The sequence below is a fragment of the Manacus candei genome, unplaced genomic scaffold, assembly GCF_025592945.1.
Source record: "Manacus candei isolate 608988 ecotype Guabito, Panama unplaced genomic scaffold, ASM2559294v1 h1tg000049l, whole genome shotgun sequence".
In the NCBI taxonomy this organism is placed as follows: domain Eukaryota; kingdom Metazoa; phylum Chordata; class Aves; order Passeriformes; family Pipridae; genus Manacus; species Manacus candei.
The window spans coordinates 1,187,763-1,215,149 of NW_026138097.1; the positions used below are offsets into that span (position 1 = coordinate 1,187,763).

The window sequence follows — 27,387 nt, forward strand, 5'->3', positions numbered from 1 at the left end:
ATTAACCAGGCTTTAGGTGTAGTTGTTTTTCAGTCTTTATGGGGGGGAAGAAATCAAAGGAATGTAACACAGGAAAAGACTGGAGATAGTAATAACTTTGGAAAGATCGTATTAATATATGTTGTGTCCCTTAATTTGGGTTATTTTTAAAAATAATTTCAAGCAACAAATCTGCCTATCTGATTCTGTCAAGGGGGTTTTGTTGTTCTCTCTCTCTCTTTCTCTCTCTTTCTCTCTCTCTCTCTTTCTCTTTCTCTCTCTTTCTCTCTCTTTCTCTCTCTTTCTCTTTCTCTCTCTCTTTCTCTCTCTCTCTCTTTCTTTTTCTTTCTCTTTCTTTTCTTTCTCTTCTTAGCATTTTGAAACAGATTAAGAAGTATGCAATCAGCAACTAGTGCATTTATAGATCATGCATGTAATTTTCCCCCTCAACTTCTTGATTGTTGGTTGTGGTTTTATAAATAGTGGATATAACGCTATTTGTGCTCTTTATATTGGTCTTAGTCTTACTGTGACCAGTTGTCTCAACAGGGAAGAACCTGAACAAAATTTGCCCAGGAGTAGTTAATGGGAGTTGCAGAATTCTGGTTTAGCTTACAGAGAATTGGGAAAGGATAAAACTATTTTAAAAATATATGGTATTTAGGTTAGTTCCTACAGCTATTGCAAAAATGGTGTGATATACCAAGAAGTTAATGTTACAACTGGAAGATATTACTTAAAATGTCTGAGCACTCGTGCATTTTTCAGAAAGTACTGTCAGGGGTTACTTTGTCAGTGCAGCTGTGCCAGCAGATTTAATAGAAAGCAATGCTGAAATCTGGGAGGGTTTTGGAAGTTAAATGTACCTGAATCAAGCCGGTATAAATCAGTGTGAAATAGCTCCTGTATAATAAATTGTCTCATGTAAATTTTGCATTTGAATGTATCTGAATAAGATGCATTTTTTTATCCTTAAATAATCCCAAGGAATGGTGTAACCCATGTTGATAAATTTGATAAAGAGTCCTTTATGGTTGAGAGAGACTGTAATTTCCTGATTGTTCTTCATGCCTCCCCTTGTGTTTTTCACTTTCATACAGTTGTGCTGTTCAAGATGCATTGTATTCCCAAAGACTGCTTCCAGTAGTGTGGATCAAAGTAGTACCTATGAACACTCTAACTACCCAGAGTCATTTCTGAAAAATTAAACATGCTATGTTTGCTTGCACGCTGATTGGGGCACTCTGGTTGCTGATAGCAATCAGTATGAACTTCCCTACTGCTGATGTAATGATGATGAATGCTGTGACACTGCTATTTCAGACAGCTCTTCTCAGTGGATGCAAAACACTTGTTAATGAATTGAATACAACTACAGCAGCATCAAGTAAAAGAGGGAAAGGATTTACTTGGTTTTTTGTTTGGTGGTTTTGTTTTTTTTAACCCAACACATTAAAAGATACCCCTCAAAAATTAAAAATAAACGAAATAAATGCAGAAGGTTTAAGTTTGCAAGAAACATAAACCACTTTAACATGCAAATTGAGAATTTTAGATGCTTACACTTCAGCACTTAGACCGAAGGAAGTAGTGTTGTTGGTCAGTGAGCCTATTCCTATGAATAAAGATTACATGGTCTGGTCTTTTCAACTAATGTATGCAATATAAATAAAATGATTTAATAAGTAGTTCAGAGAGAAGGAGCACAGAGCTGAAGATTTCTTGAAAACTCGAAATCTATGTTCAGGAAGGGTCATGTTTCCTGCTCTTCCTGGCACTGGGCTGCACCAGTGGTTTTGGTTAGTTTGCACTGAAAGCAAATGAACAAAAAGATGTTTTTTTTTCTCCCTAGTATAATATGATTATTTTTACTACTGTAAGGCACAGTTTTATAATCAACATACATAAGGATTGGAAGTTAAATAATTTCAAATTGCTTGAAAGAATTCTTCTTTTCAAAACAAGTTTCCAACGGATTGTCATTTGTCGACACTTCTTTTAAAAGAGACAGTTTTCCTCATTCCAGTTCATTCCAGTAGCTTGTTCTTAAAATTCCTCCAATATAATATGCAGTTGGTGAAGGTTTACATTTATGTTTTAAAAAGAAGAGACACACCTGCAGGTTGCTGTTTTGAGAGGGATCAGGTTTAAAATGGGGATCTGGAATTAATTATGCAGTGGGTTCAGGCTTTAGGGAAATTACAGTAGGTTCCAGCGTGGTTGAATGGGAAAAAGCCACGAATGTTTGCTTTCAGGAAGGAATGTTTATCCCTCTATTTACCTATGAAAGTTCAGGCTTTTCCCCATATATTGTTATAGTATTTTCTTGCCACTTATATGCACATGGAGATGCTGGATAGCCAGCTTTCAGGTTTTTTGAAAGTGGAGCTTGCTGCAGAATAGATACAGACTGTCTCAGGCCTGGGGGTAGGAACAGGGAAGTCACTGACCCACATGCTGGAGAGACCCATGTACACCCTAACATAAGCCACTTTATATTTTAATGTGGATACAATGTCAGGCTGTCTGCTTTTTAGAATGCTTTTTGATAGGGGTTAACAACCAGTGGAAAAACATCTTTACATTGTATTGGGCATTTTCACTTTTTTGGTGAACTGTAATTCCCACATCTCAGCACAATTTCTGAGAGAAAATAAAAATCACAGCCAAAATTAAGGAGAATGATTCTAGAAGATATGCATGTCTGGTGTGTGTTTTCAACTTGGTCTTAAGGAAAACAAAGATTTTGGGGGCACCATATTGATTTTCAGTTGACTGCTTCCCTATTGGCAAAACATACCAAACCACATACATCTGATTGTTAATCCTGCCAGCTCTCCTGGTTTTCCTTACTTTCCCTGCCATGTAGTTGATACAGCACTGGAGTGTAGCTGGATCTGCAAGAATTCTTGCAGGGGCCCATGCCCCATGTGTGTGGGTTGGGAGCAGAGGAAGGACCTGCAGTGCCAGGGCCATTGGCTTGTGGTGCACAGTGTAGAGCTGAGTAAGAAAGTTTACTCCGGCAGTGTTCCCTCTTCCATGCTGACATGAATAAAAGCAGCTTTCTGGATGTAAACTAAGCAGACATGAAACAGAACAGGTACCAAGAGCAGATGTTTATATCAGTTCTTGGCCAATTTTGCAATTTCTGTCCAAAAATTTAAGTGCTACTTAGGCCTCTGTTCTGTATCTTTTTCTGCAGTAGATAGCATAAAAAAGTGATAGAGAGTGATGGGAAATGTGGAATTATGTCTGCTAGTCTTTCATCCATTAAAGAAGATGACCCTAAAGCACCAGAAAAATCTTATTGGTAGTCTGTTAGGGAAAGGAAAAGGTAGCCAAGAGAATGGATGATGCCACTTTGAGCAGCCACACGTTTCTCTTGAATTGCAGATGACCCAGTGATGCTTTTTAGGAGATTACGGTTTTCTTCAGTACCTTCATCTCCTTCCTTTTCTGAGCAGTGGTTGGATCAGTTTGTAATCCTTCCATGGTGGAGAGGGAAAGGAGGTAGAGATAAGTGGGGGCTCCTCGCACATATCTGCACAGACATCTATGTGGCAGGAGGCAGTGGAGCCGCTGTAGATACCTGTCATCAAAGGTTTTTGTGACCTTTGCCCAAATGTTTCATGCCACTCCACTGGCTTTGTGGAGGCAGAGTATGTGGCTTCTTCCTTTCTAGTTGTGTAGGGAGTATAATTGTTTCTTTTCATGACTTTAAACGAAAAGAAACATGCTTGTGAACCAAGAACCAAACAAAATGGGGGACAAGTTCTGCAGCTTCCTCTTCAGATTTTTCAAAGTCACACTCTTTCATGTAAATGAAGGTGCCACCTGAATAGCAGTCTTGGCCCTTAGGAGAGGAGGCAAAACAGAAGAAAAATAACCACAACTGAAGATGTATAGGTTTTTAAATTCCTTCTGAGACAGCATAGAAAGTTATTCTTTTTAAAGAATGTTAAATAACTCAAAGAGGGTTATTCAGAGGATTGAAGGACTTACGCAGTGGCGGAGGATGGGTATAGGCAGATTTTGGTGTTTATGTGGCTAGGGCTGTACAGAGAAAACAAGCATGTTCTTTTCATGTGTGAACAGCCTGGCAGAAATGCAAGGGACTGAAAAGCAAGCTATACATGATAACTGACCAAAGCTGTGGATGCTCTTGCATGAGGTGTGCAAGGGGAAAAGGGGAGGAAGCATATGAAAAATTTGAAAAGATACTGTTTACAAAGCTTGTGTGAGATCTCAAGGTGATTTGTGCATTGCTGGGTAAAAATGAGGGCTGTTGCAAGTTGAGTATTGTTAGATCTTTCCTGCTCCCTGTTTAAGACACCTGACATTCCCCTTAGTTCTGGTAGGAAGTTGTTTCACAGATCACAATAATATTTACAGCACTTTCACAGATAGATCTTGCAAGTAGTTTTAGAAGTACTCTGCTACAGCAGGCAGAGCTTTGTTATTTCTCTTTTTAGCAAGCAAGAAACTCAAGGGAAGAAAAATGCCTTGCCAAAGCTTAGACAGCAGGTCAGTGGCATAGAGTCTCTGATATCTAGCCCAGATCCCTGGCTGTGCTGACTAGCTAAATAATGATTCATTTAGTGATTGGGCTCTTCTTTGATCCCTACTATATAACAATGAGGCTTTGGAGTGTTTTATTGTACTATTAAAAAGAACTCCTACTAGGAAGGTGGGAAGGGGAAGGTTTACTAGACAGTGATGAATTGGCTTTGTAACCCCTTTTTTTGTTTTGTTTTTGTTTTGGTTTAGTTTTTTTGGATTGATTTGGTTTTGTTTCTTGTTTTTTTTTTTTTTATTTTGACTGTCAGAATTGAGGAAACAGGTTCGTAATGTAATTACGCTTCATTATACTTTGTGGCTTTTTTTGAAGCCTTTCTTTTTTATTTTATTCTAGAACAGCGTGACTTCCTTCTATTTCAGACCCGTTTCGCTAATGACTGCAGTGCTGCTCAGAGCAGAAAATACTCTCTTTATTATTATTTTTTGTTGTTGTTGCACGGGTTCATGTTCAAACTATCAAAGTACTGTTTCTAAGCACGGTGTGTGCTGAATATTGATGATTTGTGTAAAGCTTAATTGGACAGACAGGTGTGCATCAAGTTAAGTTGCAGACCAGTGCTTGGAAACGCTTGTCTTCACAGCCCAAGATCCCTGCAGTCTTGGGGCCTGACTTGCCTGCACTGGTGCACAAGCACTGATACCCTTTAGGAAGCTTGGGCTTATATGGGTTTATATTGGGCTTCTTGGGTTTATATTTGGAATGTAAAAGATCTGAGAATAAAGAGAAATGGCCAGGAAAGGCAAAATAACCAGACACACATCTCTATAGAACTTTCCATTTCCAGTGTTTTCATGCAAAAGAAAGTGATCTCATTATGTGCCACCAGCAATAATATTTGCCTTTCCCTGTGGTTTTCAGGGTGTTGCTCCAATGCACTTTTGTTTGAGTTAGATTTCTGAACAAACAAACTGAGAGATATTTACACAAGTAAGACAAGGTGTAGAGATAGACAGGATAATTCCCACTGCAGTGTGCTGGGGTATCATGAAAGCTGAAATTTAAATATTTGGCTTCTAGAGTCAACACAAAGGTCTGTCTTGATTTTTTCTTTCATTGTTCCAAGGTGCTCTGGACATATGAGAAAATACCATTTTTTTTCCTCCTGGATCCATTAAAATCCTACAGGATTGAAAAAAATGGACCTCCCCATCAAGCAGGCAGCATAGTGGTTTTTCATGATGATTCTATTTAAAAGCAAACATGCTTATTTTTGGTGTTAGTGTTTCTTTAAATTCCTCAGGAATTCATGCATGCAAACATAATTTGATGAGCATACAGAAATGGCCTGTGAACTGCTAATTCAGTTGTGCTGCAGGCTCTTCTTCAGGTGAGAGGTGTGAAAAGTTTTGGGCTAAGATTTGGAACAGTCTTTAAAGTTTATGACTCTTGTTTCATTCAGGTATTAGTGCAAGGAGAGCTGAAGTAATGAGAAGTCATCATGGAGGCACAGTCCCATAGCTCTACCACTACAGAGAAGAAAAAAGTGGAGAATTCCATTGTGAAATGCTCCAGTCGAACAGATGTCAGTGAGAAAGCTGTTGCCTCCAGCACAACTTCCAATGGTGAGTAACAGCAGGGATTTACTAGCAGCCAAACCTACAGTAATTTTATGTTCACTGCATTCCTTGTGAATTGAGCATTTGCACCTGGATCAGTGTTTGTTTTAAAGAAAGGCTAAAGAAAACGAGCAAGGAGGGGGGTGTGGTGGAAAGTGGTAGGATACAATAAGGCCATTTTTGGCATCAGGCATAGTCTTTTTCTTCCAGATGTTCTAATTTGAGATGTAAATGTGCTAAGTTATTTATTATAGGAAGTTCCTGTTTTTGCTGTTTTGGAAATTGTCTAGATTAGCCTGGCAGGTCTTGCAAGTTCTTTGCATTTGGCCATTGAAATATCTTCCACTAGTTAGATAATTAGTTAATACTAAAGAGACAGAAGTGGCTCTGTCAAAATTAATGGCAAAGGTCTTTTTTTCCTCTTCTTTTACAAATAAACTTGCTTCTTGCAAAGGGCTGCCCCCCCTCTCCCCAAAGTTCCTTAATGGCCAGGAACAAAACCTCAAGCTGGGAGCCTGTCCTCCTGTGAATTCATTTCAAAGTTGTGAATGTACAGCTTGTAGATTTGCAAAACTGGAGTAGTTTTCTTAATCCTCCCCAGAGATTACCTCACTTGACAATTTTACATATTCCCTGCCTCTCCTGAGAATGTGTAATCCCAGCCCTAGCCCTTTCATTGTTCAGTGTAAGAGGGCAGAGTGTATTGGTTCCTATTAATGTAAAACTCCCTTTGCATTAGGAAAAAAATTGCTTGAAAGGGTGTGGGCAGAGTTTCGACCTGTGTATTTTGGATAGCTGAAGATTAACTGCTGGTTTTTTGCAAATCGGTTTAGCAATGGCTAAAAACAGAAGATACCTTTCTGTATATTTTGTACTCAGTGTATTCCTGGCAAAACATTTTATGTTCATGCTTTCTGCTTCTGTCATGCTCACTCATCTGGGCTTGTGGTCCAGGTCAGATTCTTACTTTGATATCTTGAATAAAGGTTTCTGCTTTCTCAGAGAAACAGACTACAGCAGAAAATACATGAGTCCTACATCCATACTAGAGGGGAATCTCTGTGGGTCAGTAAAAATTCGATGGCACTTGTCCCAGTATCCTTCTGTGTGACTAGACTTCAGATTAAAAGCAAACTCATCACCTGCTAACCTACTAGTTGGAGTTGTTCCCCACAAAGGTATAGAAACTCTTGAGCAGCTATGGAAAAAGTTGCATCAGTTTTCTAAGGCATATGAAATTAGATCCTCAGCTGGTGTAATTCAGCACAGATCTGTTGCTGTCAGTGGAATTACAGTGGTTCACATTAGCTGAAGAGCTCCCCATTGTTTTTTGTTTTTTTTTTTATAAAAAGATTTTCCACATTGGCCCAACTTTTCAAACAGATGCACACTTAAAAAACACATATGCATATTCTTTGATGTGTCAGAGGTTTGTACTCAAACTCAATATTGGCACATATCTCTGACTGTTTGGGCTAGTTTGAATGTTATCATTAAACATTTGGATTTAGACGGCTAAAATTAGCCCAATTCTGACACTGATTTACTCTGTGGTCAAATATTTTTTCTCTCTGTAACTGTAGTATTAGTTCTCAACTACCTGCTTCACCTAGATGGAGTATTACTGTATATCAGGGGCACCAAACTCCCAAGAGCTGGAAAGATTTTAAGTCTAATGAATGACTGCAAACTTTTGTCACTGGAATTGTCTCCTGTTAATGGAATGAGATGCTAATGTAGTACACATCCTGGGGCCTTAGGCTGCTATTTGTTAAGGTAACACTACTTTGTTTTCAGTGGGTAAGTGTTAGTCTTGTTAGTATTCATATTTAGGTAAATCACCAGGATCTCCAAGGTTTGGGTTTCTAATCTACCTTCATGTATAACGAATAAGAATAAACGACGTTCCAGAGATGCAGGGTTGGGCTTCAAAGGGATAAAAAATTCGATTCCTTCTCGGATATGAAAAATTTCCTCTTAGTGTAGAGGCTCCATGGAGTATGTACCAAAACAAATACTAATACCAGAACTTTAGGAACTTAAACATGAGTTTTACTGTTGCAGTGTTTTAAAAGTTTTGCGTTTTGCAGATGTGATTGTCATGATAATGAATTTCGGTTACAAGGACAGTTTGCATGAAAGCTGGAGCTTGCATTGCATTTGCATCTTTTGTTCTTTAATGCTGGAATAAGTATTACTACAGGAACATCTTCAGTTGGTATAAGACTCCACTCCTACAAAACACTCCTACAAAAAGCAGCTTTTGTTGATTCAGTGCCTCTTTTTTGCAAGGGCTGTGGTAATGTTAAATGTGGTGATTTGTATTTGAATAGTCTGTTTAACAAGGTAAGGTACCCTTAAAAATAACAAAAGGACAGAATGATCCTTGTTGTTCTTGTCAGAAGACTGATGTCATTGCAGAGCAAAATCTGCCTATCATACCAATGTTACCTCATAATCATGTCTAATATCAGTGCCTCTGTCTTCTGAAGGAGTCAGAACTTAGGTCATAAACAGATTGAAAGCTGCTAGTTATGGTTTTTATGCAAAGCTTACAATCATGAAGAAACAAAGAAAATACTACTATTTCAAAAGCTCCCAGAAGTGAGTGACACATCCAGTAGAAGGATCTATGTTAAAATCGCTGTTGAGTGTGGAAAACTTTAAAACCATATGATGTGTGGACTGTTTATTGAAGAGCCTGGTGTTAACCTAGGTGCAAGGGAAAGAAAGTGAGAAAGGTGACCTGGAAGGGGAGCAGTGCAATTTCTGAGGCTCAGATTTGAGGGTGCCCTTTGGAAGGTACCAGCTGCACTGTAACAGGCTTGGGCCATAGTTTACATGTTGGCCACTTCTGCTGAGTTCCTGTCACTACTTAACACCAAAGAGATTTCTGCTACACTCACCTAACTACAAACTCTGACTGTGTTGCTGAGATGCTAGCAATGTGTAAGATATGGGCCTGCCAGCATTTCCATTATAAACCCCTAATTTCAGGGATTTATAACTGAGCCATTAAAATGTGCTCCAGGACAAAACATGTGGGGAAGGTCTTAGTGCTGTAGCAAATTAAAACTTCTTTTAAAAAACAACGATCAAAAAAGTAAAAAAACCCCCAAATATAATTTGAGATAACTAAGAAAAAACTTTGGTGCCCTTTGATACCCAGTGGGACCACTTTTGCTTTGTTTCGAATTAATTTTTGCAAGCTTTTGATTTTTTCTTCTTTCTGTTTAATTTTGTATGCCTTGACCAAACCGGATTCAATTTAATAGTATACATTTCTTTGCAAATTGTTCCTTTTACTGCTTTGTTTGACTGATATATTTACTGCTAAGCTAATACTCAGGGAGACAAAAACTGCTAAAGAAAGCTGCTAATGGAGATGTTAATTCACAAAAGGCTGTGTGAAAAAAAGTTTGTGCTAGGGTATAAAGTCAGCTTACTTTTCGGTATCGTGGGACTCGACAGCCTCACAGTGATCTGCTTTGGCAAGGTTATAGCAAAAACAAATTGTATTTGTGTCATGACTGTGTCACCGGTATTACATTGGAGTAATGAGGCCAATGTCCTGGACCACCTTGCTACCACAGTTGTCAGGTCTTGTCTTCTCACGTGTGCATCCGTGCCAGTTTTCTGGAGACAAAGCAGTAAAGACCCTGTTCCCTCCTATGTCAGAGCTTGGATTTAGGTCATCCTGAAAGTTGCTGCGTGCCACACACGTTTCTATGAAGTTGCAAAGAATGGTTTTCTGAAAAGTAGTGTCCATTGATAAAATCATTTACATTAGTTCTGTACTCCCCTTGGAGAGCCTTTCCCAGGTCATGAAACCTGCCTTGTTAGATCTCCACTGGATATTACAGTACCTCCTATAATTTCAAGTAATTTCGAGGATTAAAAAGAAATCTTCAGGTGAACGCTGTAAACGTTGCAGGAGTCCACACAATGACTTGCCTTGCTTAATCGCGATGAATGCCGCCAGGAAGGCTTGTTCTCGGCCGCTCCTCCGCGCTGCTCTGCCGGCGAGGGCGAGCAGCGTGCCTGCTCCCCGGCTGCCGTGTCCCGCAGCCTGGCACACGAGCTGTGCCTGAGACCAGCAGCACGCCAAGCCCCTGTGTCAGGCTGAGCGCTGAGTGCTGGAGCAGCCAACTCCACTGCCTGCCCTGCCCTGCCCTGCCCTGCCCTGCCCTGCCCTGCCCGTGCAGCCGTGCTCACCACCCTGCCCTCCCGCACCCGGCACGGGGAGTCACAGCCTTCCCATCCCAGCCCTGCAGTCAAGTCGTGAACTCCAGTCCAGCCAGCTTGAGTGAATGCCTTGCGTTAGCCACGGGACTAGCTCTGTTTGCCCTAATAATATGGCTGTTTGCATGCTCACAATTAAGCAGTGGCTTTAATGCTGTACCAGGCAGGCTGCTTTGACTCTGTGCTCTGCTTTGGAGGTGAATCAGATTTATTGATAGAGTACTTCCTAAGAGGTGTTGACCAAAAAGAGCCATGCTAACCTAACACAGCCCTCAGCTCAGTGCCATTTGTTTTTTTTTTTCACTTAATCTGTACCATGGATATAATTAATTTTTTGCTTTAATTTCTAAAAAGTATGGGGAATTTCTGTGAGGACTGAATGAATACTTTTACAAGGCAAAGCTGCACTTCACAGCATTGCTTGGAAATTGTAATGCTGTGTTCAACCCTGATTTATTTACTGTTTGGCTTGTGAATTTTGTTGGTGACTAAAATGCTTTCCACTTTTGGACATTTTGGCTCTAAAATGATGTCTTTAATGTTGCATTAAAACAATGCAGTTATTGTATAGGAACTCCTTCAGTGTCTGACAGGCAAGCACTTATTTTCAGTTTGATGTGTTTTGTCTGGTTTTTGACCCATGAGCTTGTTCCAGTGTAATCTGATATTTCTTATTAACCTATTACTCTGCCTTAAAAAAAGCTAATTATAAACGTATGTAGGTTGTGGACTTGACTACCTTTATCAGAATCAGATAGTTATTGAGAACATACTTTAAAGTGATAGAAAGCAGAAATTATTATCTTAATGATGATGTAACTTAAAACCAAACTTGATAGATGAATAAATGAGAGGAAGTTCATGCGTCCACTTTGATTATTTCAGAAGAAGAGCCAGCTTCATCTAGGTCTCCTTTCTATTTTTTTTTCCTTCTTCCTAGTAGTTTTAGGGTTTACTGAGGGAAGCAGTCTGCAACCCCACAAGAATCACATTTCCTGTTTAAACTTTTAGTTGGTTATTATCCTGCTGCTTGCTTTCAAGCCTCACCATAAAATAGGTGTTAATCATAATACCCATTCTTGGCCCCCTCGTTGGACTGATGTGCTCAGGGTCCTGTTGAGAGGTCAGGGTTCAAAAGAGGTTGTTAGGTATCAAAACCCATTGCCTGTACTATTTTAGTGACTTGTAAATTGAGTGCTGAATTGATTATATGAGACCTGATTCTACAAAGTGATCAGGAGATGCCATCCTCTTGCCCTGAAATCAAAGGGGATGGAGGGGCCCTCTTTACTTCTCATTTTTAGGTCAAGGAGTAAACATCCTGTAGTATTAGATACTGGAAATGATGACTTCAATGTATGTGTTTTTCTGAGGGTTTTGTTTTTCAGCAAGAGAAATACTGCAGGTAATTCCTATCTGTAAGTGGTACACAGCAGCATGAAAGTTAAGGGTAGAATGGTCACATGTGGTAGCCCAGAAAAATAAGGGCAAAGACCTAAACCTGTAAGATTTTGTGTACCCTTCTGTTCTAATATTTGCAGCCAAGTTGTAAGAGGATAAACTTAAAAGAAGGTACTTATTCTTGGGAAGAACAGAATCTCCTGATGCTTGAAAATATTGAAAATGAAAGTATTGGAGGTTGTAATTAAGTGGAGACTGCATGTCTTGGTATATTGTAATCTGATGTGAGTAGCTGATTAAATACATGTTCTTTTGGAGTAATGCACCCATGGTCCTTTATGCTTACTAATAAAATTTCAGTCATCAAGTTATGGTTTTTTGTAGACTGTAATAACTCATTCTGCCTGATACGATTTTCTAGTGTTGTTCCTCAGTGAGCCAGCCCTACCCTTACCCCACTCTAAACCCAGTGATCTCTGCAAGTGCAGTACAGTATTGCTTCATTAATTCTGCCGAGATTTCCCTCATTTTTTCCCCCCTTCTCTCCCCTCGCTGCAGTGGTTAATAGCATAAGGGATATTAAATGTCAATCCTCCTGTATCCCTTTGCAAGTTCCAGAAAGAGATGATTGAGTGGCTTATCCCTGCAATCACTGTAATCAGTAAGTAATGACTTAACATCCTGCTGGATAACACGAGGTGGAATCAGGAGAAAACATTAGTTAGCAGCAGAAGCTTGCCACCTGGACAAAGTGGAGGTTAAATTTAGGATATTATACACTGGGGAGTTTTTTTTTTCCTGAAAAACAAAAAAAAGACCCAACCACAAAACACCCAAGCAACTATATTCCAATAGTATCTTGGTTTTGAAATAGAATAAGTGATAATAATAAAAAGGTATAAAATGTTTCTCTGCAGTATGGTGACAGTACCATGCTCTGTGCTTTGAGAAGTCTGCTATCAATCAGACCTCAAAAAGTTCAGCCGTTGCAGCCCACAAGTACTGAGGAGAAGGAAGCAACCAGGAGGTTTGATTTTTAGAAGGAAAAAGGCTGCTGGCAGCAGAAGCTTCAGTGATATCTCACTGGTGTAAGTATTGGTCTCAGGGGAAGATACCCTTAAAGAGAAAGGGCCTCCTAATGACGCTGCACTGCTGTGCCAGCCAGTGCCACCAAAGGGGGGAAGGTGTATGGCAGCAGCACTGCTGTTTCAAGTGATGGCATCTTCCTCCCAGCTGCTGGTAATGGATGTCAACAAACACATGGGTGCCACGTGGTTTGGGAGGGCTGGAAGGGCCCTTAATTAAAAAATTAAGACAGAAAACTCCTGGATTCTGAATCCCAAAAAAGAGAATCTGCAAGTGAAGGAACTATGCTGAGCAGATCATCTTCCTAAAGTAAATAAAAAGAATTTTTAAAAATCCTTTTAATTGACTTAAAGCTAGGCAACCCCTCTGGCAGGCACAGTATTTGGCTTTACAATCTGAACTGTGTAAATTAAGGCAGTTGAAGTAATTAAATTACTTAACAGGTTTTCAAATGGCATTCATCTTTTCTCTTCTAGATGTTTTCTATTTCATATCTGTCTTCAGTTAAAAGGAAATAATCAGGCATCAGTGTTGCCTTTGATTATATCCCTGCTCTGTATGTTTCTATTTACTTCCCCCCCTGCCCTTTCTTTTATTTGTTTTCCAGAGGAATCAAAACCTCAGCTTCTGCTTACATAGAAATTATTACTAAATACATATGCCAATAAGTAGGAGAAGTGAGCTAAGGGTACAGTATGTGATTATGTAAAGAAGGTACCATATTAAAGCTACATTGTTTGTGTATGCCATATGTCATTATTTTGGGGTGAGAGTGGAAGGGGAGGGAGAAGCATTCTTCTGCCTTCCCAACTAAGAGGAAATGAGATGGATTTTTAGTGCTGTGTTGTTATCTTATTTCCCATTAACAGCCTTTGCCTTTGATGTATACTATAAGTGGTCACAATTTAATTTGCAGATTCTGTTTTTGTTCATAAGGCTGGCAATTCAGAAAAAAAAATTGCTTGTAAATGTGATCTGGACCTACTGATGAATGCATACTTTAAGTGTGCAGATGCACTCTGGAAAAGAGAAGTACATAGTAAATGTACTGGGTTTTGTGCAGATGATTTTAAAATTTGGCTTTTAAGGCGTTATGGATCAGATTATCAAAAAGCACTGCCTGCACTTAGCTGGAGTCTTGCTACACGGGAGCTATGTGTGCACATTCTTTGCACATGCCAACCACTTAAAATATGCTGGTTTCTATTCATTTAGGACGACTTTTCATGCATGTTCCACATGCAACCAAGTGGAAACTTAAGTCTTATGCATGCAATAGCTTGAAAATGCACCCAGATGTCCCAAACTAAGGGGATTTTTTTGTTCTGCATAATAGAACAGGTTTGTACTGACGGAGTTTTTCCTAAGATGGGATAATAAATTGCTGAAACTGAAGTTAATATTGTAGCTCTCTCATGAGCTCTCTCTCTTGCTCTCTCTCTGTCCCTGTCGTGTGCTTGCCTTTATCTTCTTTTCCAGTGTAGGGATTCATACATAACAACAGAGGATTCTGTGTGTGAAAAAGTTCCTTCTGGGCCTGACCAATAGTGTTTTCCCCTCCTCCTGGTCTCTCTCTTTTCTTTCCTTCTTTCTCTTCTTTTTCTTCTCTCTCTTTTCCTTCCCTTTCTTTTTTTTTTTTTCCCCTGTTTTTTTTTTTCTTTCTTTTAGTTTTCAGAAAGTTGAGTTCCATCCCAATTATTAAATCTTTGGAGACCATTCCCACATGGTTCTGTAAATGGTAGCTTCATCCTGAGTTCTTTCATCTCTTTTCCTGCTCTCCTGGCTTGACAGTTGAAAAGGTCTGACTGTGCCACACAATGGTTTGATTGGTTTCTCTAGGGGAGGCTTTACCCTGCCTCATCATTCGCCAGGCAGGTGGACCAGAAAGTCTCTTGATTCTTTTGTTGCCTCTCAAAGTCCGAGGTCTTTGACTGAATAAATCCTCCGTCATGGGATAATTTGCTAAAAGGAGACTGAAAGATGTGAGAGAAAAGCCTCACTACTTGGGTACTGAATTAATGAAATAACTGGGCCTTGGAGTTTGCAATTGAAAAATCACCAGGAATGCAATGGGTGGAGACAGGCTTCAGAATGCAAGCCCGTTACTTTCCTGTAATAAACTATGAGAGCTTTAAATGATATTACTAAATACGCTGCTCGCCTGGCCGCCTCCAGTTATTTGCATTTGCAGCCCTGTTCGTTCGGCGAGGGAAGCCCGAGCAGAATAAAAGCCGTTTTGGTACAGCGCCTAGTTAGTCATTAGATTATTATGAGGGGCTGGAAAGAATTCCATATGACAGAACTAGGGTTGAGTTAACACAGAACGAAAAGTAATTTACAGATAGGCTGTCCTCAGCCATCTTCGTAGCCCCTGATAAGGTTTCATTTCAGAATGGATAGGCGACATTTCCACTTACGGGCCCATTCTGCGACACCTGTGATAACAGCTTCTGGATCCTAATTGAAATTGGTTTCAAAATGGATTTTCACTTTTCTCTGTCTGTGGAAAATATTGAATGGACTCAGAGCTGCCACAGAGAATCCCAGACCTTGGAAAATGGAGCAAGAAGCCAGGATCATCTTTCATAACTGTGTCGATGATATGACAGTTTTGTTATCTGTCTTATTAATGAAATCATTGATCACCTGATGAGGGAGATAATAAACTACATTTTTGCTGCTGTTCAGGAAGCTCAATTAGATTTTTTAAAAGTACAGATGGGGGAAAATCAAGCCAAAACAACGAAATAAATGTTTTCGGGTCTATTTTCAACTTTGCTTTTCTTGAAGATTTTTTAGATGGAAGAAATCTCCGAGACTGTAAAATGCTGACTGCATCTTGAGTTTATTGAAAGTAAAAAAGAAATAAAAAGCAAACCTGATGCTCACATTAGGACTTACTGTTTTTTGTTTTTAACAAACTGCACTAAGTAAATAACACTTAAGTCCTAGTAAGTGCCATGGAAACTCAAATGAAAGGAGAAACAATGGAACTCAATTTTAGCTGAAGTGGGATTAGTGATACAAACTCCCTGAATGCTCTGATGTGGACAAAGGCTGGTGCTAAATTTAGTGAATGCTTGCTGTGATGCTGGTTCTCCTGAAAATTATTTCTTCTCTAAAAATGGATGTCAGCCTTTAGTTCTTAAAGCTATTCCACTCAGACATTCTGCAAAAATAAGTTCCTTTATATTTTTTTTGTTTAGTTTTTTTTTTTCTGTGTTGTTGTATTAATGGACTTGAGAAGATTTTTAAATGCGAGCAAATGTAGTAAACTGCCTGCTTAGGATATGTGCAGGTTTCAAAAATAAAACCTGAAAGGATTTTGTGATGTGTTGTTACCCTGGCTGTTTTCTAATTATTGCAGAAAGAGACAAATCTGTTGTTTGTGCTTGGTTGCTCTGGAATGCACGCTGTATTCCTTGAGGAAGGTGGGAAGGGATAGGTTTTCCGAAGAGGGATGCTGGTGACTTCTCATATTTCACTGTGAATTGTATCCTAGGTGTTTCTTCAGTACCTCCGCTAGTGGAGGTCAATCTATCCCCCTTTTTAAGCTTGAAAGGGGAGCTCTGATCAAAGGCTTAAATGATGTCACCGATCTCTGGTGATTGATTAGGAACAGAAGTTCGGGAGCATTTTGCATGTCTGCCTTTACCTTATCGCTTCAAATCCATTAGTGCCTACCCTTTAGGGTAGCTTTCAATTAGGGGCAAAATAGCATATATGCATAGAGATCTATATAGATAGATGTACACACACATATATGTCCCACAAGTATATGCACATATAGAGAAAAGGAAGAGGACAGTATACAGGCTTCATGGTCTGAGTTATAAATGTGTTTTTCTTTAATGTAAAAGGAAACAGTTTTTACTGGTCTGTGTTGATACAGGGATTATTTATTAATTGCTAAACTTCTGAGTGTAATTCTTCTCTGTTCTTCTGCAGCTTTTCTCACAGATTTAAATCCACATAGGTCTCTCACACTGAGTTTTTGTCTGCTTTACTTTCTTTTGCTGTAGTTTGCCCAGAGAGGAATCATGCCCTTGCTTGTTATTTCTTTTCCATGCCCGGGGTGCACATTAAGATCCACTGTGCGTACCAGTGGCTTAGAGATGCTTTTTTTAACTAGAGATTGAAAAATAAATATTTTAAATCTTCAGGGTTTTTTTCAGAAGTTCAGAGTGGGCCAAAATGTATGTTAAACTATTAAAAGAAAAGATCTTTTATTCATAAAAGAGGAGCAGTCCTCTGACTCTCAGTGGTGTGGGAGGTCAGACAATGGGGTTTGCTCGTGTACGTAAGAGTGGTGTGCATGAGTAAGCAGTGTGGGACTTGAATCTGACTGCACTGTAGTATAGATGAGGAAGCTGGAGTCCATTCCTAAGTATCCCGCTCCTAACAATATATTGTAATTTGAATGAGGAACTCAAAAACTCCACACAGGCTTTTAAAAGCTGGACTTAATTAATTATTCTGTTAAATGGAAGTTTTCAGTATGTAGGATTATTCAAAAATGTCAAAGTTATTTTTGTGTATCTCTTTTCCCCTTTCTTTTTAGTAGGTTGGCTCATTTTTTTTTTCTGTCTCTCCCCCTCTCCCTCTCTCAAATCTCCTTTGCTCTCTCTTCTGCTGTTGTGCATTTCACACCAGGAGATGACAAGTCTTGTGATTGCAGCAGAGGCAATTGAAAGAAAATAAAAAGAGAGTTCTTTTTCTCTGGTGCTGGCCCATGAACATACCGTAAAAATTGGATTAGACACACCTAGAGTTGGGATTGATTGCATCTTGAATGGGAAATTAGAACATCTGAAAAATTCCCTTTTGGATGGAACAGAAGCACAAGAAGGAAAAGTTGGATGGAAACCAGAGAAGAACTGTAAATCACTATTGAAGTTACTTCCTATGGTTTACCATTGGCTGTCAAAGAAAATTGCCTTGGGCTTGTTTATAGCTAATTCCTTCTATAGAAAACTTCAATTTGTGGACTGGCCTCTGAACGGGATTGATAACTCTGTTTATAGACCAGGATGGGTATCTAAAGATAACAGATAATGCAAATGAGCCTTTTTTTGATAAGCCAGGGAAGCAATTATGGATACAACTTGGTTGATGGATTTCAGAGTGCTTTTCCACAGATTATAGATTTTATTTTTTTTTTGCATTATAGTTTTCTTAGCAGTGTTAGAAAAACAAAATCAAAGTCATTCAAATAGAACTAAAAAGATGGAGTGGCTGATATAACCAGCTTTCCTACCACTTGTAAACATAGTGAATCAGATTAAAAAAATAAACAGGCAGTCCTCATCCTTCTCTGGGAGAAATATGATTTGATAAAAATGTGTGTTTAATATTCAATTTACAGTTTCATCTGAAGTGTGTAAACCTAGATGTCCTGTGGGAGTTTACAGCCCTTTCCAACTTTAACTCAGATAAAATGCTCCTCATAAACCGTCTTGCTGCTTTTATTTTTGAATTTTTATTTCTGCTGGAGAGGAGGGTGGAAGCTAAACCCTGCCAGTTGTTGGAGGCTCCCCGGGGCGCTCAGCACCTGTGATGAACCCTTAAGCCTGGGCTGGTTTCAGTGCTGAGCACACAACAGTGTGATGCAGAGCGGGCTTGCTTGGGATATGACTACACTGCATGTTGTGTTTCTCTCTCAACTCCATGGATTTTCCCATTGGAAGTGTCTGCGAATCCTCAGCTTCTCACAGCCTGACGGAGACCTGTGGCTGGGGATCGCATCTGCCGTAGGTCAGAGGGAGGTTTGGTATGCTCTCCCCAGCTCAGCTGTTTTGCTTAACTTGCCGGTAGTTCAAGCTCTGTGAGTTACAGGTGGTGTCCCCGGGGAGGAGCTTGTGCTTTCCTTACCCCTCAGGGTTCATGGAGCTGGCCTGAGGAGACCAAGCTGCCTGCACCCTCCGGGTCAGAGACATCCATCCCTTCCTGGGGTCAGGGCTTGACTTCCAGGGTCAACAGGGTATGACTTCCAGGATCCACAGTGAGACAGGGAGGAGAAAAAATTAACCCCATAAAATGTTGGGTTTGTAAGGGGCATTTGTAGTCATAATTTCATATTGTTCTTTAGTGGTAAGACTGAGCTTTATTTAATTTAAAACTGTAGTCCACAACTCACTGAAATACTAAAAGGATTTTTAGCAAATCCTTAACTAATCCAGGTTTTAAATATTCAGTCTTAGGTGTGTCTCTTTCCAGTCTCCTTACTCAAGCCGTTGTCTTTCAGTTGGTTCCCTTCAGTGAGATGTCTGGGCTCCTGACACCCTTGATCACTAACTTATCACATCTCTGAAACTGTAGATAACTTCTCATCGTGCTATCTCAGGGCCTAATCCTGGAAATGTGCTTTCTTTTATAAATGTTCTATTTGAAGGCTCTTCCGTATGATCAGAAACAAAGGGAAAAATAATGATGTCTTAGTTCCCATGCAGTTATGATAGAATTGCTCCTTGTAGTTTGAACTACTCCAGGTTTCAGGGATTTGACAAGGTACAGACCTTGCTTCTGTCATGAAGTCAACCACCACCGACTTCCATGGAAGCAGAATGGGAATCCTTTACTTTAACTGATATTTAAATATTCAGTCATAAACTGCTACAAAACCCTTCAGTATTTTACAGGCATTTTCAAGGCCTTCATAAAGGATCACACATCTCACAGTTTTTATCAGCAAAATTGAAAACAGCACAATTTTGCTTAGAGAAATACAAGACCTGTAACTGTTTTCTGAACATAATTTTAAATGTCTTTTCTGAAGGTGCATATGATAGATTATTCTTCAGAGATATTTGGTTGAAGAGTTTGAGTGAATGGATATTAGCATGTTTCAAACACCAGACAGGTACAGGATCACAGTGCTTCTGCCAAAGAACATGGGTATGGAGTCGCTCAGAGGATTTCTCCCAACTTCATTTCCAACATTCATCTCAGTCTAAGTTAGTGCCATGTTTTCCAAGTATTGGTCAAAGATAAATATTAGTAGTAGGTTTTATTTTATATTTTCAATTTGATGTGCATTAGCATCTTCTTCTGACAGTCACCCTGATCTTAAAATATCTGTTCCAAGACACCATTTTTTTTGCTGACACGATTGAGGCTAATGTTGCATATATAATAGTGGAAACAGTTTTAAAAGTCCTGTTCTCAGCTTTGAACACTTTTTTTTGATTGTTCAGATGATAGAGGAAGGCAGGTTTGTTTTGCTGTTTAAATTCCCAAAGACCTTTTTCTTCAGCTGTCAAACTTAAAATCAGAATTAAAGCCTTGCATACATTTTCTTTGGCACCAAGAAATTTTTTTTCCCTCTGAGAAATAACTTAGTGTGAAGGATACCAAAATATCTCATGTAATAAAAATATTTCAAGGGACTGTGATTTATTGCTACATTTATCTTCAAGGCTCAAACAGATGCTAAAAATAAACCTACTCCTAAAAAATAATAATTATGTCTATAAGTGAATAAGAACCTTCAGTAAAGATACCAAAATTACACCAGGTATTTAAAGAGTGAAAGAAAGAAAGGCAGGACCCAAAGGAAGAAGGGAAGGAAGGAAAGAAAGAGCAAGCTCTGTGCTCCTCTGTGGTGCTCTTATTTAAGCAAATTTCAGGTGAATTTTTTACTTGTCGTATTGGACTGCGAACCTGTCAAAAATCAGTATTTTAGCATTGTTAGATCGAAGTCATAGTTGTTCATGGGGCCAGTAGTTTTAGCTTCTGTGTAGGTGCATAATAGTTTATACAGAATAAGTTAATTTCTGTAATAGGTAAATCTGAGAAAAACATTGTATTTCAGACTCCTTGATTGTGGGGAAAAATATTACCTTTAGACATAAACGTTAGACACCAAGGAAGAGCAACAGGAGTTTTTTGTTTGAGTATCTGAACACAATTTGGGCTTCTGCTTTTGTGTTTTTATTTGGCCAGTTATAATATGCTGGATTTTGTTAGCCTTCTGAGATGTGTAGGCTCTTCACTTCTTTGGGAAGACAGAACCTCAGCCCAGCAAAAGAACAGTTCAGGATGTTGGCACAGAGTTCACTGCTGGCTTTTTGCAGTCTCAGAGAAGTCAGGCTTACTGTGAGAGTGGAGTTGCCCTGAGCTCGGCACAGATGTGATGGGTATCCCTCATATCTGCAGGTCTTAGGTACGGTCTGGCTGCATGCAGTACTACTTTGTACAGGTGCTTCTGAGTTTCCAGGAGTCTTGACTGCTGTGGAAACCAAATCCTTGTCAGACTAGTATTGAAAATCCCCTCTGTTGTAGGGTTGAACTTATTTTAACATGGAACATACTTAAACAATGAGAAAATTAGAAGAAACTAACGAGAATTCTTTATTATGTTGGGGTTATATTTTGTTTTAGCAATAAAGAGAGCTGTGAAATTGCTTTTCCTAAGTTCTACTGGAGGAGTTGCAGAGGGCAGCAGTGTGTATATAGCAGGCTATCAAACTGTAATTGAAAGGGAGAGCATTCAGAACTTAGCCACAGTTAATTCTTCAAAATGTAAAGAGTCTTTGAAGGTAGGTGCATGTTAACTGAAGTAAACACAAGCCATGAGAGGTATGAAATGATCTCACTGAAAATCTGTTTCCCAGCTTTCTGTTCCTTCAGGTTATAGACTTTTCTTTTACTCGTTCTGGAGTTTGGGCAAAATCAGTCTCCTGTTTGAAAAATGAGACATAAAAATAAAAATGTGCAAAAAAAATAAATATGTTGCAGACAGTGACATGGCTCTTTCAACTGTTCCCTTCTAGATAGGTCCATCCAGTCTAAACTTTCTCTTACGAGGTCTGCAAAGAGCATGAAGTTGGCTCATGTGACTACTACCATGTGATTCCAGTGCATTTCAAGGAATGGAATTGAAAGGGAGAGATAGAAGGAGATAGAAAGGGACAAGAAGATTCTGCTTAGAATATACAGTGCTTCCATTAAACTTTTTTTAATTTTTTTTTTTTAAAGTTTGGTATCTGATACATTTTTTTTTAGCACTCAGGAGGCCTCTATCCATAAACATGTATTTCTTTTTGTTTCAGTGCTGGAAATGCTTTTGAGCGTCTTAAAACTAAAAGGACCGATGAAGGCAGGGGAAGGGAGAAGGATGTTTTACATTTCAGTATTTTAGGAAATAAAATTAGCAAACACTAATAGGTATCCATTCTTTCCTATTCTTTATTAAAATGCATGGGATGTGAATCAAATTACTTTATTCAGCACTCAGCTTTTCAGCTACCTTGAAATGGGAGACTGCAGGCAGTTGGATAAATTTGCTGGAAAGTTGCCCAGTTTCATTGCTGCTTATATAAGCTTGCCTGTATCCTCTGGGGAAGACTATTTTGTAACATGTTATATCAGGATGAGTATCCCTATGTTCCCTTTAGCTCTAGGATGCCAGAAGTAGATGAGTGGTGGTGGTGATGATGATGATGGCTGTTTTTCTCTCTGTCTCCTTTCTGGGGTTAATGAAAGACAATCATGAGGAACCTTTGCCAAATCAGGGTGCTACCCCTCTCTGCTTTGCTGTCATCTGAAAATAACATGCAATGTACATTACTCATGATAAGCAAGTTATGGTTGAGTTATAAATTATTTTGCAATTGCCTAAATGATAGTTAAACTTGTTTTGGAGCCAGCATAATTAAGGATGTGTGCCTGCCTTATTAGACTGCCTTGCTGGGTTTCAAGAAACAAGCTATCACAACTTGTTTATATGCTGGTATTTTATCTCTGCAGATATATGTTCAACTGTTGGCTGTGCAGCAGTTAAGGTGGGATTTGAGGTCTTGTACTAACTATGTTGGATAGCTGTTGATGTCAAATGGAAATTTGGGAGAGTTTCACACTTTGGAGACCAGTACTGTAAATTTACCATTGGGGCAGATGAGATGGTTTGAATCTCTAAGCACTGCAGACCGGACCTTCTTGTCTTTTTCATGGTGGTAGCACTGGAGAGCATCTGTGGTCCAGACCCTTTCTCTTATGAATGCACAATTACATTTCTTACTGGAATCTGGAAAAGAGGACACGTTGGGTGCACCTACACGTGTTTCAATTTACCACTTCATTCTTCTGTTTGGGTTGCTTAATGCAGAATCAGGAAGTCATACTCTCAAAAGTCTGTACCAGTAGGTAGCAATCTAGCTTCATTATTTTATGTCAAGAATTGCCCTCAGCTTGGCAATAAACCCTTGCAATTAAGTCTGATGATGTTAGGTATTTGCATTTTACAGTGCTTATTGAGGATTGGAATGCTCTGAGGACTCCTATGAGGCTTGCAGTGACATGGACAATAAATCCTATGGTATATTGCAGAATAAAAAGAAACCTGTTAGGGTATTTGTGATTCATAGAGTCATTTAGCATGAAGGTCCTCTCAGGCAGAGTAGAGAGGTGCTCTCCTGACAGGACAAGCAAGACCGACAGTGGAGCAGATCTGTGGAGGGCAATGTGAGGCTGGGAAGTGGGTTGGATAATGACAATTGTCACTGAGCTGAGTTGACACAGGTCACCTTTGGGGGTTGTATAGCAATCATTTATGTTACCTTAATTCCTTACTGTCTGCCTAACTGGTAGGGTCCATTCCTTTCTTTGAGAAGTCCCTTTTGTTCCTTGCCCAAAGCCCATTAAGTTGAGTGAGGAAATTTCATTGTGTAGCACTTTCCAAACTGTCACTAATCCAACCTTCTACTGTAAAATTAACTTAAAACAGTGATTGTTTGAAGATAAGAACTGACCTAAAAATCCCAGATTCACATAATGTCAAATGGTCTTTGGATACCGATGGGTATTACACAGGCTGCTAACCTGGAGTCACTTATATGTATGTGTGCTGGTAGCGCTGGGATGTTGCAGGTCAGAGATATGGGTTAGATGGAATTAGAAGAGTCTCTTGGCTTCTTTTTGTTGCAATTGTAAGAGGAGATTTCTCTCTCATGGTTTACATGGTTCAGTGGTTTAGAATAAAGTGGCAGGTGTCACTCTGAACATGTGAGTCTGCACTGGCAGAAGCAATCATTCGTATGGCTTTTGCATATGCTCCGGGAGTTGCTGTCAAGTCAATATTTTCTTCTCAGAGGCTAAATGCCAGAGTTGTTTCTGAAAGCTGCTACTGCTGCATCAATGAAAGAGTTATTTGCTATGTCATCAAGTATCCTATGGTGCAGATTCTGGAGTTTTAGAAGCATTGTGATTATGAGCTTGTGGTCAGTAGCTGGAAACACAGAAGGTGTTTTTCAACGGCTCTCGACAACTTTCTAGATCATCTATTTACAAAATTTTCCACTGTGACTCTAATGTTTCACAAACAGCTTGTCAAGTGTTTCTTCTTTAGGATCTTCAGCACTGTTGAGGAAAGCATATATCAGTTGGCATCACTGAACTTTTGGGCATGCCTGGCATCCTTTTGAGTTTTTGCATAATTGCATTACTTCTCCCTTCTTTGCTTTCTGCAGAAGGTGGCCCCCACTTTGCAAGTCTGTGGGAGGTAAGGGTGGGCAGTGGGGAGATTATGCACTATTTAACCTCTGACTGTGTCTCATGGGAAGTTTAAAAGTCTTCTGGGAAAGAGGCTGTAGGATAAGGCTTCTCATATCTTCTCCTGCTGTCTATAAAGCCAGAGGGAGCATAACCTTCTTGGAAGCTAGAGACTTCTGTGGTGTTCAGGGCCTGATCCACAGCATATTGAGGTCAGTACCTTCCTAATGGGCTTTGGCTGAGTCCCTATGTAAACAGGAGCAATTGGCCCACAGAAAGGCTGCTAACCCATTTTTCACGCTTGCCTCCTCTCTGCTGAAGGAATCAAGAGGGAAAAGCGTGACTCTTAATGACTGCTGATTATAAATAATTAGAAGTCATTCAACATTTACACTAACATATTTAGGTTGTGATGTGTTTTGCATTTATTAAGTGTTGGCTTCTCTCCTGTGGCTTAGTGATTTTGCTTAGGATCTCTCACCAGTTCCCTGTGTAAACACTGGGGGTTAGAAGAGAAGATGGGCCTCCAGTTTGGCATACCATGGAGGCTGGCCCCTGTGGGAGCCCTTTTGGTGCCGTGGTTCGCTATGGAGCAACTGATTAGCAAGTATTTAGCTTAGTTGGATTTTGCATGGAGTGAGAATTATTATGCTATAGGTGATGCACAGCAGAGACCTTAGATAATTCAAACGTTGCTTGTGCAAACACTTAACATGCTGAAATATGGTAAAGCCAAGGATTTTTCATTTGTGGCATAGGGTCCAGTTCATGTTGCAGTCATGTTGCACCAACCACGCTCTTTTGCACAACCATGAGTATATTTTTTCTTCTTTGCAGATCTTGTAACAAAATGATAACAGATGAATCTAATAAATATTCCAGCAAGTACTTTCATGTGCTGTTTTCTGTAAAATAAAATTAAAACCTGTAGCATATGTTAGTTTTTCAGGGAAATAGGTAAAAAAAAAAGTAACACCTCAAAGGGTAGATGTTAGCATTTATATGTACTAAAGAGAATTTTTAACAGACAAAAAATAAAGAATTCTGTATTTGCACTTCAGAAATGGTATTGTCTTCATCCAGTTCATAAATGTGAAGCTGAGGTGAAACTACATGGTGAAACTGTGATGTGACAAAGGCAACGCATAACCTTTTTAAAGTCTATATAAATCAAACCTTTAACCTACTGCTTTTAAAAGGATGCTTTTGAATAACATTTTTTTTATTCCATTTAAATGCAGATTTTTAAGGCCTTTAGTATAGTGGTGCATCTTTGGCAATGAAATGTTAATCAGGACTCTTTTGTAGAAACTTGGTTGGAAGATAAAATATTTAGTGCTGTTGTATATTGAGTCCACATTCCTTACATAGACACATAGGCTCTCTCCTCCTCCCCCTTTCCCTCTCCTCTTTCCTTTTACATTTTGTTTTATTCCCCACACCATCAGAATTGTAAGGAAGTATTTTATTTAATATTTGAAAAGCTGATCTGTGCATTCCCTTACTGATAACCTGACTTGGTTATGTTTCTAGGAGGCTGCTAGCAAGGTAGTGTAGTAATTGGGTGACTGTAGTTAATGTCCAGGATCAGTCCCATCCTAACTTTTCCTGTGTTTCTGAGTAGAAAACAATTTTAGCTGTCTCTAATTAACTTTCTTCGATGAGCAAACAATTTTAGCTGTCTCTAATTAACTTTTTTCAATCACAAATAAATTTGTGATATTATTGGAAATCTGGGTTTATATTTCCACTGATTACAGTAATTCTCAACCAGTAGATACAGCTGCATTATACAGACAGTCACATTGATTCCTTGGGTTCTGTGCTGCTATAAACAAAATACTGTAACACTGAAGGTAATGTATGTGTCCTGAAACACACACATACTATTAGGAAGTGGGTTACTTAAGTCTGTAAATCTAGGTGTCTGTATAGACCGTTCACAGCTTGAGGGCTTAAATAATCAGTTTATTTACTTATTAAATCTCTTTTTTTAAGGTTTGTATCTTTCAAATAAAGAAGCATGAAAGTAAATTTTGTTCTTACTGGTGTCCCATCATAATGAGCCTAAGCAGATTTCCTCTGGCGTAATGGGTGAGGGTTTGTTCCGAGATAAGTATTTGTTTCACACAAGTCATATTTATTTTAAAGTATGCTTGCTAATTATTTTCATATTTTTCTTATTTGATAGTTTGATCTTTCTAGATTCTTTTTTTTTTACTATTTTGATCATATGTGCCTTGATAAAAGCCAAAATGATAGGGATTTTGTAACATTAGACAGATTTAAACTGAATTCTGCAAAACCTTAGACTTCACAATGCAGGAATGATCTTCCTTAATGTAAGGCTTTATTTCGGTGGTGTCTCTTGTGTATCATTTTCATTTTTTAAAGGAACATGGTAATAATAGAGGTCAGGAGTTTGTCACAGAATGGAAATGTGGGATTTGATAGGAAGCTGAACATGAGCCAGCAGTGTGCTCAGGTGGCCAAGAAGGCCAATGACATCCTGGCCTGGATCAGGAACAGTGTGGCCAACAGGTCCAGGGAAGTGATTCTTCCCCTGGACTCAGCACTGGTGAGGCCACACCTGGAGTGCTGTGTCCAGTTCTGGGCCCCTCAGTTCAGGAAGGATATTGAGGTGCTGGAGCAGGACCAGAGAAGAGCAGCAAGGCTGGTGAAGGGGCTTGAGCACAAGTCCTATGGGGAGAGGCTGAGGGAGCTGGGGTTGTTCAGCCTGGAGGAGGCTCAGGTGAGACCTCATCACTCTCTACAACTCCCTGAAAGGAGGTTGTAGCCAGGTGGGTCTCTTCTCCCAGGTAACTATTAGCAAGACAAGAGGGCACGGTCTCAAGTTGTGCCAGGGGAGGTTTAGGTTAGATATTAGAAAGAATTTCTTTCCAGAGAGGGTGATCAGGCATTGGAATGGGCTGCCCAGGGAAGTGCTGGATTCACCATCCCTGGAGATTTTTAAAAAGAGACTGGATGTGGCACTTAGTGCCATGGCCTAGTAACCGTAGTGGTAGTGGATCAAGGGTTGGACTTGATGATCCCGGA

At 39.4% G+C, this 27,387-nt stretch overlaps 1 protein-coding gene across 2 annotated transcripts in view; it reads left to right on the plus strand.

Moving 5' to 3' along the window:
* Positions 1 to 27,387, plus strand: part of GLI3 (GLI family zinc finger 3) — a 210,237-nt gene that overhangs the window by 8,832 nt on the left and 174,018 nt on the right. For both annotated transcript variants that reach the window (XM_051798690.1, XM_051798689.1), the window contains exon 2: positions 5,958 to 6,120. In XM_051798690.1, the coding sequence (XP_051654650.1) occupies positions 5,997 to 6,120 (124 nt within the window). In that variant the 5' untranslated portion in view covers positions 5,958 to 5,996. The remainder of the gene's footprint in view (positions 1 to 5,957; positions 6,121 to 27,387) is intronic.